This window comes from Phocoena sinus, chromosome 10 (assembly GCF_008692025.1).
Source record: "Phocoena sinus isolate mPhoSin1 chromosome 10, mPhoSin1.pri, whole genome shotgun sequence".
NCBI lineage: Eukaryota > Metazoa > Chordata > Mammalia > Artiodactyla > Phocoenidae > Phocoena > Phocoena sinus.
Genome location: NC_045772.1, coordinates 19,048,608 through 19,059,839, shown reverse-complemented (window position 1 = coordinate 19,059,839; position 11,232 = coordinate 19,048,608). Strand labels below are relative to the sequence as shown.

The following is an 11,232-nucleotide window of genomic DNA, read 5'->3' as shown; positions in this document are numbered from 1 at the left end:
TTGGGAGTAGGCTCTGGCCTTGAAGTCCCTGATAAGGAGCATCTCTGTGCACCCGTGGAGCACGCACCCTATAAGGATACCGAGAACACGTTCTGGCCATCAGCAAATTTCCCCCGCTCGCAGATACGGTTCGAAATGAGCTGGCGGACGCCGCTCTGGCACAGATGGGGAAACCGAGGGCCTTAGCGGTTGTTTAAGGTTACAACGCGAAATGGTGGTAGAGCCAGGATTATGGGCCTTTGTAAAGTGTGGAAGGATAGAGTCTGAATTGGAAGGAATACAGCTTAATGTGAAGGAAAGTGCCCTTTAGATGCGTTGATATTGACGACCCGCCCCGTACGCCACGCACGCCCCGCCCCCCCAGCCCCTATTCTGCTCAGGAGGGTGGATGCCTCCTAGCGGCCCGCACCCGGGGCGCACAGCTGGGGCAAACGGGTTGCGGAATGTGCCTGATAGCGGTATCCTGCCAGGTGGTCTGAGGCTTCCTCCTGTTGGAAAGCGGGTAATGCGACTCTGCTTTAGGTTTCATGGCCTCCTATACTTCCTGGAAGAGGAGACACATGTAATCTGGAGCCCTCTCATCTCCTTTCCTGGGGTGGGGGAGTGGCGGGGGGAGAGGCCAGAGGTGTAAATCCCACGGAGTTCACCCCGGTCCTATGGTCAGCAGGCCATAGGCTACTGTAGGGGAGGGGGCTGTGTGGGTGGGAAGTTTACAGGACTGATCTCTGTTGGCCCCATTCAGTCCTATGCTTCCTAAACACATCTGTTTTAAAAGAAGAAACTGAGGCTGAGATGTGATTCACCTCGGGACCCCGACACCACTGCCCTCACCACCACTATTGTTCCGACAGCACTCATAGCCACTCGCCCATACCAGAGGAGGTTCCCCGGTCACCCACACGATCTTTTAGAGAGAGACCCATCTCCACAAAGGGAAGTTCAATGAGAAGCAATTATTGGGATAAGTCAAAACGAGCATCCCTGTACCCAGGTCTCTAACCCAAACTGCCTATTTCTAGTGGACAAATCAACCGGATGGTGACACTCTGCTTTTTCCCGGCTGTGTAGACGCCACCTGAGACGCGCCCCAGTCTCCTCCTTCTCCGTCCACCAGAGCGGTACAGTTTGCTCCGTCCGCTTTCTCCGCAGCGCCGCGTCCCAAGGAGCCCCGAAGCTGGACCAGGCTCTGGCCAGACAGGGCCAGGGCCGAGGGCCCAGGAAGGGCGCCTGGGTGGGCGCCGTCCAAGCGGCCGAGCGGCGGCTGCAAGCGCCTCCTCCTCCCTCGCGGCGCCAGCACGCGGCCCGGCCGGGCTCGGCTCCCAGTCGCCTGCCACCGGCCCGCCGGGCACACGCCTGGGGCGGGATGGAGGCTGAGCCAAGGCCGCCGAGATGCCTGCAGCAGCGCCGAACAACCAGCGAAGCTGCTCCGCCCCCACCCCCAAGCTCCATCACCTCCCCCCATCTCCTTTCTCAGATCCACCCTGGGAATACCCCAAAGAGCTCCTCTCTGTATACACCCCCTTAGCCGGTCCGGAAATAATCCTTTTTTTGGGGGGGGGGGGAACGGGGCGCGGCGGTGATGCTACAGGCAGCTAGGTCATCCTGGAAGAGTATCCCGGGTACATACACACCTGTCTCCCTACAGCTCTGGTTACCACCACCCCTCAAAGCGATCACCTCCCTTCTTCTTGGCCTCCTCCACACTTGTTCAGTTGTAGGGGGCATATCCTAGATTTCACAACTGGATGGGACGTTAGAGACCATCTAATCCAACCTTCTGTTGTTACAGACGAGCAAACTGAGGCTCAGAGTGGATGTCACTTACTAAGGGTCACGGAGCTAGTGAGAGGATGCATTGGGACCAGAACCTAAGTCTTAACAGTACTTTAACAGTCCCACGGAGTCCTCCCCATCTCTCTGAACTTCAGTAGCAAATTTCCTTCCGCTCCCAAGAGCATCGAAAACCCCCGAGAGAGTGACAGTGGGGTAGGAGAAGAAAACAGGAAAAAATGGAGCCTCACTGCCCCCAACTTCCACACCGCCCCGTGTCACATTTTCTGCCCAAACCCTTCCCTGTGATTTTCCCCAAGTTCTCAGGAGAATCCCGGGACACTTCACCCCAAACCTTTCCACCCATACACCCCCAATTTCCAGAGCTATTGGCCCGTCGGCGACGTTGCCCTCCCCCTCCCCACCCCCCCTTCTAGAACCACCCCCGGCTGCCGCCCGCCCTGAGCGCGCCGCCTGTTTATTCAGCCGGGAGTCCGGCACGCGCCAGGCGCACGCACTGCAACAACAAACCCGGCTGAATGGAGAGTTTGCAAGGAACGGGCTCGGGGGACGGGCAGGGGGAGGGGAGGGAAGGCGGGGGAGTTTAGGGAGGGGGTGGGAGGAGGAGGTAAGAGGAGGGGGGCGGGGGGGCTGCAGCCGCTCGCTGCAGCAGCGGGGAGTGGGGGGCAAGGCGGGGCCAGGGCTGCGCGTGGGGCTGGGTGTCCCATTGAAAAGGCGGCCGCACTCCAGCCGCCCAGCACTCTCTCACTTCTGGCCAGGGAACGTGGAAGGCGCAGCGACGGGGAGCCGGCCAAGGAGGGCGAGTGAAAGAAGGAAATAAGAAAGAAAGGGGGTTAACAAAATAATACAAACAGCCCGAGCCGCGGCTGGAGAGACCGAGACCCGGCGCAAGAGAGCGCAGCCCTAAGGGGAGAGAAACAGAAGACTCAGCAGAGCGCGCTCACCACCGACTTTTGCTTCTTCTGCTGTTTTTTTTTTTTTTTTTTAAACAAGAAGGCGCTAGCGGCAGCCTCACACGCGAGCGCCACGCGAGGCTCCCGAAGCCAACCTGCGAAGGGAGGAGGGGAGGGGGGAGGAGGAGAAGCAGTTACACCTTCCTTGCTCCCCACCCTAAGAAGTCTCCCGGGGATTTTGTATTTTTGTAACTTCTCCCCGGGCTCCCTCTTCATCTCTCCCCTTCTCTCCCTCTCTGTTCGTGGCCCTCCGGTCCTGTCTGTGTCCCCCCAGCGCGCGCCCCGCACCTCGCGTCCCCGGATCGCTCCGATCCCGCGACTCCTCGCCGGCCGCTGCGCATGGAGAGCTCTGCCAAGATGGAGAGCGGCGGCGCAGGCCCGCAGCCCTTCCTGCCGCCCGCAGCCTGCTTCTTTGCCACGGCCGCGGCGGCGGCTGCGGCGGCAGCGGCGGCGCAGGGCGCGCAGCAGCAGCCGCCGCCGCCGCCGCCGCCGCAGGCGCCTCAGCTGAGCCCCGCGGCCGACGGCCAGCCCTCAGGGGGCGGTCACAAGTCAGCGCCCAAGCAAGTCAAGCGACAGCGCTCGTCCTCGCCCGAACTGATGCGCTGCAAACGCCGGCTGAACTTCAGCGGCTTCGGCTACAGCCTGCCGCAGCAGCAGCCAGCCGCCGTGGCGCGCCGCAACGAGCGCGAGCGCAACCGCGTCAAGCTGGTCAACCTGGGCTTCGCCACCCTTCGGGAGCACGTCCCCAACGGCGCGGCCAACAAGAAGATGAGCAAGGTGGAGACGCTGCGCTCCGCCGTCGAGTACATCCGCGCGCTGCAGCAGCTGCTGGACGAGCACGACGCGGTGAGCGCCGCCTTCCAGGCGGGCGTCCTGTCGCCCACCATCTCCCCCAACTACTCCAACGACATGAACTCCATGGCCGGGTCGCCGGTCTCATCTTACTCGTCGGACGAGGGCTCCTACGACCCTCTCAGCCCCGAGGAGCAAGAACTGCTCGACTTCACCAACTGGTTCTGAGGGGCTCGGCCTGCTCAGGCCCTGGTGCGAATGGACTTCGGAAGCAGGTAGGTTGCACTATGGAGGGAATGGGGGGAGATTTTCTTGCATTCATCCTTTTTCTTCTGTAGGAGGGGGACTGTCTCCACGGAGATGAGGGAGGGGGGTTGATTTAAATGATTTGTTAAAGTCCGTCGATTTCAAATCCTGGTATGTTAGTTTCAGCCTTGGCTTCTGAGAGTGGCTTTGTCCAGGTCTCCAAAACTGGAGGGTAGAGCCGAGGCGGGGAACAGAGTACTAAGACCTGTCAAAAGAGGCGCTCTACCTGACAGATCTCTCCCCAAACCTCCTTTTGCTCCCACTACTGGCCTCCAAGTGCACACTAACCTCTCCCGTTTTTATGTTACAGGGCCGCCGCGCAACCTGCATCTTTAGTGCTTTCTTGTCAGCGATGTTGAAAGGGAGAGAAAAGAAGAAGAGAAGAAGAAAACAAACAAATCCAGGCAACCAACCCCTACGCCAACTGAGCGCCGCGTGCCTGAGAAGCAAGGCTCTCGCAAAACAGGAATGCGCTCAGAACAGTATCTGTGCACTCCAGTCATTCACGGAGATAGAAAGAGTGACTAGGACCCGAGTCAATGCACAAAATGCAGCTTGTGCGCAAAAACAGCGGGCTCCTGGCGGAAGGGAGCAGCACACGCCCTGTAGAAACTCCCACCCACCACTAACAGGCAGAGCTGACCTCCCCGCCCCCTCTGAAAGCGCAGTTCTTAGCCCTCTAGAAATGGGTTGGTGTCTTTCGTCTCTGTATCCTCCATCCCGATAAGCTGTGGACATTTGTCTGCAGTGAAAGTATGCTCTTTGAAACCCCAATCCTCTGCAGGGGGGGGGCTCCCTCCCCAAGCTCCACTCCCTCACACCATCTTTTCTACTTTTTTCATCATAGAATGCTTCCAATCTTTTGTGAATTTTTTTTATTATAAGAAAAATCTATTTGTATCTATCCTAACCAGTTTGGGGATATATTAAGATATTTTTGTACATAAGAGAGAGAGAAAAAAATTTATAGAGTTTTGTACAAATGGTTTAAAATGTGTATATCTTGATACTTTAACATGTAATGCTATTACCTCTGCATATTTTAGATGTGTAGTTCACCTTACAACTGCCATTTTCCCTATGTGGTTTTGTAAAGAACTGTCCTCATAGGTGAGATCAAAAGGCCACCAGATGTACTTCAGCACCAATGTGTCTTACTTTATAGAAACTTTGTTAATGTATTAATGATGTTATTAAATACTGTTCAAGAAGAACAAAGTTTATGCAGCTACTGTCCAAACGCAAAGTGGCAGCCAGTTGGTTTTGATGGGTTGCCTTTTGGGAAATTTCTATCACTGCCTTTTTTTTTTTCTTACTGTTTTATTACAAACTTACAAAAAAAACCCCATGTATAACCCTGTTTTATACAAACTAGTTTCATAATAAAACTTTTTCTTTTTTTACAAATGAAAATAATCAGCTGCCTCTGAGTCTTCTTTGATGCTACTGCCCTGCCCAAGTTATTATGAAAATGCCAAAGGGAAAGACCAGGGGAGAAGAAGGTGGTAAGAAACATGCTAAGTGGCAGAAATGACAAAGATAAGTGCTATGACCAGTCCTATTCAAGATGATTCTATGATGAATGTACATATATATATATATATATATATATATATATATATACACACACACACGTATATGGTTTTTCTCCACGTTCATGTTGCAAATGTACACAGACACCTAGAGAATGGGTGGTGATTAATGGCTACATCACCTTTTGATAACATGACTTTACACTGAAAAAATACCTCCAAAAGTGAACTGGAAAGAGAAGGTCCTCAGCCCAGTTTCTAACCCTTACCCCCATTCCGAGTTTCTCATCGTGAAACTGTGGAAGGGCTGGATGAGATAACGAACACTAGGGGTGAGAGAAAGGATGGTGGTGTCTGAGGCTAGGCTTGGGGGAGGTAGCCCTGTCCACGCTCCCAGTGGTAGGTGTGTTCTTCCTTCACTGCCAGGCATGCATTTTCCACTCCTCTTCCCTACAGCACACACTTTCCAGATTGGTTTTAAGTAAAGGGCACGTATGATGTAAATTTCTTACCGGAGTTAGATTTAAATAAAAGCCTTAGAAATGTGTGGTCGCTTTGAGACACTGGCCTATCTAAGCTTGTGACTCTATCCGAATGGCGTGAGCTGCGTGTAAAAGTACCCAATTACCAAGATTCAAAAAGAAATTGGTGGGTTTTTGGCTGGCTTGCTTCTTGTCAGTTAGCAAGGACGTGATCAGAATCCTACGCCGCCCCTCGCCGGCTCCGCGCTCGCCGCTTGCGTTGCTTGCAGATTCAGTGAGCGTGTCTCCAGCCAAGCGGAAAGCCGAGCGCAAAATGCATCTTACAAAACCCAACAAAGAGCAGGGAGCCAGCACGTCTTCCAGAGTTAAAAATCTAGTCTGTGTTGGTACATCTATACCATTTAGTGGCACAGAATAATCATTTTTTAAAGCCGCGATGCGCGGAGCACGCCACAGCGTCTGATGTCATTTTGCTAAATGACCCTCTATAGAATGCACATTGAGGCTTCAGTCCCTTTCAAAGAGATGAGCGTAATTAAGGCGAAAAAAAAATCAGTAAATTCCTCATCGCCATAAATAATCGGACTTTCTGCCAGCAGTGGGCCAATTTAGAGCTTACTTGAGGGAAGTAATGCTTTTGTGATGCCTGCTTTATTTTTTATCTTCTCATTTGGAGGACCAGAGCTGGGTCCCCCTCTCCCCCCCACCCACCCCCGCCATGCATTTCTTATTCTTTTAATTTAGCTCCTTTGCAAGTTTCCAGATAAGGTACGCAAAGAAAGTGTAGCAAGTCATTTATGGCTATGAATATAGCATTAGGATAATGTTTCAGTCCCCACAAAGGGGATGTTTCCCCCCTTCTCCTTGTGAAGACAGGTGTTCTTTTACTCACTTCTGAATGGGAGATATCCAGTCTCGTTAAACTCGGGGCAAAGTTAGCCGTTGTTTGCCACAATGCGGAGGCAAACTCTAAAAATTCACAAACACACACACAATTTTGCCGAAGCTAGGAAAGGGCAAAGCGGGGATTGGGCAAAATCTCATTACATCTGCTCTAATCGCTTAGCAACACAAAGCCGGGGCTTGTGCGGCGAAGGGAAGCCATTCAGGGCGCTCTGACAGGCCGCATTCAGCCAGCATTAGTCAGCTCCATAAATCACCGCAGCCCATTGGCTGCGCGGCGGGCTTTGGAGCGGCCCTGGGCTGTCAGCGAAATACAAAACGTAGACCCCAGCGGCTAGCAGTCGCGGCCTCTCCCCCGTCTTAGCCCCAACTCCCGCTTTCTTTTCTGGGGGGAGGAGGGTGCTGGGGAAGAAAACTGCCTTGACGTTATTGACTGAGAAATCTTACCTATTCAAAAAAAAATGGCCTGGAGACCACCGAATTCAGACTGGAGCCGCCTGAAATTGACCAGGAGGAGCGGGGAGTGCCAGAGAGAAAGAAAAAATAGACCCGCCGCTGGCTGCAAAACTGTTGAATGCGAGTATTATCAGAGGCTGTGCTGGAGCTACTGGGACACACGTCTCACCTCCCTGACTCTGCCTTTCAAATTGTTAAATTGGGAGTAGGGGGTTGTGCATGGAGAAATATCTATGTCAAGTTCATATCAGACGGGCCCACCGAAGAAGGAAGACACCGGCCCGCCCTCTGCCTAGAGCGTCAAAGGGCTAGGACTGAGGCTAGTAAGAAAGAGAGAGTAGAGCATGCATTTACACTTCGCTGTTCTTGCAGGTCTTGGGATGTTAGAGCAGGGAATCGACATCCCCTTCCTTCTAAGCTTCAGTATTCTTGTTTATAACATGAGGCTGATGGTACCCACAGCAGCAACAGGAGGCTATATGAAGGACTTAGCACAGGGCCTTGTAGGGGAGCTTACAGGTTATTTGTAAGTATGAGCACTTGGTGGTGTTATTCTAGTCTCTCATCTTCATGGGGACTGGTTAGTTGATGCATCTAAATCAGCCTAGATTTGAGGCTTACCCACAAACCACATAAAAAGAAGTCTGGGAGTAGATGTGGAGTCAAGGTAGGCTTCTCGGGAAAGTCCAGGTCACCTTACCTCAAACATCACCTCCTCTGAGAAGCCTTCCTTGATCATCCTATCTAAAGCAGCTTTCCCCTGGCCACAGTCACTCTTTATCCATTATGCTGTTTCTCCTTCCTGGCATCTAGTACTACCCAAACAAAACAAGACAAAAAACCCAACAAACAAACAAAAAAATACCTGTTTGTTTATACAATTGCTATCAATTGCCCCCTCCTAGAAGGTACACTTCGTGAGGACAAGGACCTTACTTGTCTTGTTCACTGGAATCTCTCCAGCTCCTGCCCTGCTCTGCATCTCAGGAAGCTGATTTTGTGGACCTCTTCACTAGGTCTCTCTTGTCCTCTGGCTTCCTGCTGGGTTTGGCCACTAGGAGGCACCACTAGGAATTTGTGAGGTAGGAGTGGGGGTAGGTCAGGACACTTTTATCCCTGCTCCTCCCTGCAAAGCTCCTCAGTTGCTTTGGCGGTGGGTCTTGGTCTCAGGACAGCTCGTCAAGAGGCTTCTCTCCCATAGCAACAGCTCTTGCTGAGGTAATAGCTTCCTCTTCTGTCCCCTGCAAGCCAGAGATGGTAAGGCTCCCCCTCGTTCCTAGTCTCTGGGTGCTGCAACCTTTTGATTCCTTTAGTTCCACCCACCTCCGTCTCTCCATTAAACTCTTTTCATTTGCCCTTTCAAGTGTGCTACCGGCTCCTGCTGACCCTGGCTGATACCCAGGTTATTCTCCCACAGGACCTCAGGGATATACTCGTTTTGTGTAAGATTTTCAGGGACTCATAGAAACTTCGTAGGGCAGAGGTGAACTTAGCTCTGGAAGATCACTTTACCTTTTGGCGCTGGGAATGACTTACTTGAAAGTTTGTAAAAGAAGTCAGTTTCACTTCTGGAAAATGCCTTCCCTTGCATAGATCACCAGATGAATAGAAAATGAAAGGGCTTTAGAGCTGTCCCTGACTATATCAGCACAAGGGATACCGCTTCTCATGAGCTTCCTGAACCAGGTAGAGAGATGGTGCTGGGAACTTTCCACCAAGATAAACAAAGACCATGCTGCTGTTGGGCAGCCATTCATGCTTTCATTCACCCATTCATTCCCTCATCCATTTACGCACTCATTTAAAAAGGGAGGGACACATGATTAAGTTTTGTCAACATTTCTAGGACTTGTCTTATTTTATATCTTCTAGAGCGAGCTCTCCGAACTTGTTTTACGGCAACCTCTTTTTAAAACACTATGGATGCTTCTCTGATATACTAAGTGCCCTCAACGCTGTTTCCCTTTTCCTATTGTTGAGAAGTCTCTGAACTTTTTTCTCCCTCTCTCCACTCCTGGACCAAGAAATGATTTGTTTTCGGATTTCCTCAGAAACTCCCGGTTATCCGGACTCAAAGATCAGGGGGGAAGTGGATTCGCTGACACAAACATTCTTTTTCCCACTGCGAATGCCCAGGGCTGGGCTACAGCGCAGGTTGAAGTTATATTCCTACTTCCTTTGTATGCAAGATTAGGTTGTTACAAAAGAGGGTGTGTAGGTTAATGGCAGGAAGCAAGTTGCGGCGCAGAGCGCGGGCCCGCGCGCGTGTCAGGCTTAATGATTTATTCAAACAGCACCGCATCCGGGCATTGATTGGCTGCAGGCATGCGTCCGCTGTCAGCTGCGCGCGCCTGGGCCTCGCCCGGCTACCTGACGGCAGGGATGGGGGAGGTGGGGGGGAGGGGAGAGAAAGCTTGGTCCCCCGCTTGGAGGGGAGAGGTGGGGAAAAGGAAGAGGACGGAGGTGAGAGAGAAAGAGAGAGAGAGAGACAGGTGGAGGAAGGGAGAGAGGGAGAAGAGATGGAGAGAAAAAGGAGAGCGAGAGAAAGAAATTGGAAGAGAGGGAGAGGGAGAGAAGGGAGGGGGGAGAAGAGAGGAGGAGGAGGGAAAAAACGAGGAAAGGTGGGGGAGGGGAGGAGAGAGGGAGGGATGGAGAGATAAAGACGAGGAGAAAAACAAGAGGAAGATAGAGACAAAGCAGGAGAGGAGAGAAGAATGAATGAAAGAAGAGAGAGAGGTTGGAGAGGGGAGTGGGACGCGCTCCCAGAACGTCCCACGTGCGCCCCCCTCCAGGCAGCCTGCAGGCGGCCGCTCACAAAGCCGCCTTTCATGCGCTGGCGACCAGGGCTATTTTGGGGACGAGATGCGGGGAAAGGCGCCAACCCGCACTCCTTGAAGGGAGTCACTTTCTGCACAGTACGTTGGAGAGGACTGGGCCCTGGGTCCGGACTGTCCGGGCAGGAAGTGGATGCAGGGGACAAAAGCTTGGCACCTGCCAAAAGCGAGAGCACTTGGAGAGCACCTCGCGCCCAACCCACTCCCTGCTCCCCTGCAGGCAGGGAAGCTGCACCGCCGCTGGGGTCTGCCCAGCACCACCGCCTCTGGGCTCCTAAATCCTTTCCTGGGCGCAGCACTTCTGCCTGCCTTTCTCTGGGTCTCTAACGATCATCCGAGTCACCTTCTCCCTCTCCTTTCTTCACTTATTTGCTCTTTGCCGTCGTTATTTACAATAATAATAATAACAATAAAAGACAGCACCACCCGAACACTCGTAGACTGGAACCTTCTCCAGCCAGTGGGCCCTTTGGAAGGAGGGAGTGCAGTGGGGAGACAGAGCAGAAGAAAGCTATTTGGAGGGGAAGGGAGTGTGGCATTTGAAGAGCAAACGGGAGAACCAGCAGCTGTGTGCACTTTCATGGATGAAGTTGTAGAGCCTAGAAATTCAGCAGTCAGAGGGTGATTGCCTGTGTTGGGGGGAGCTGGAAATTCTATCAGTAACCACCCCTCTGCCCAAGATCGGGACAGAAGTAAACCTGCCACCACCCCCCCCCCCGCCCAGCCCTCCCTTCCCACCCCCAGGACACACAGCCCTCGGCCTCCCCCAGCTCTGCTCTTGTACCAGGAAAAACAGTCTGCGTCCATTGTCCAGGTGCCAGCGGGGCCTTTGGCGAAAGGGAGGCCGGCCAGCCCTCTGATCAAACTCAAAGTTTAGTTAAAAGACAAAAACAGCTGAAAATCTTCATGAATAATGCTGGGCCAGCATCGGCCCCCGGACCCCCCTCCTCCCCCCAGCTCAGTGCAGTGCAAGCCCGGCTCAATGCCCTCCCATTTTGTTATGCCGCTCGCCTAAGTCAGAATTTCACAGAAAGCCCAAGAAGAAAAGCTCCCACAATTAGGGGTCGCCTGTCACAAAACATTAACGCCTTCCTCTCCCAGCCTGTCAGCCCGGCTGCAGATACAAACCGCCATGGCGAATTGGCCCTCCACCGCTTGAAGCACCCGACAGCCAAAGGAGCAG

At 53.0% G+C, this 11,232-nt stretch overlaps 1 protein-coding gene across 1 annotated transcript; it reads left to right on the top strand.

Annotated features, from left to right (window-relative positions):
• Positions 1–2,526: 2,526 nt before the first annotated feature.
• On the top strand, positions 2,527–5,255 carry ASCL1 (achaete-scute family bHLH transcription factor 1). The gene is made up of 2 exons (XM_032646776.1): positions 2,527–3,811; positions 4,153–5,255. The coding sequence occupies exon 1, from the start codon at positions 3,084–3,086 to the stop codon at positions 3,762–3,764; it is 681 nt and encodes a 226-aa protein (XP_032502667.1). The 5' UTR covers positions 2,527–3,083; the 3' UTR covers positions 3,765–3,811; positions 4,153–5,255.
• Positions 5,256–11,232: the final 5,977 nt, after the last annotated feature.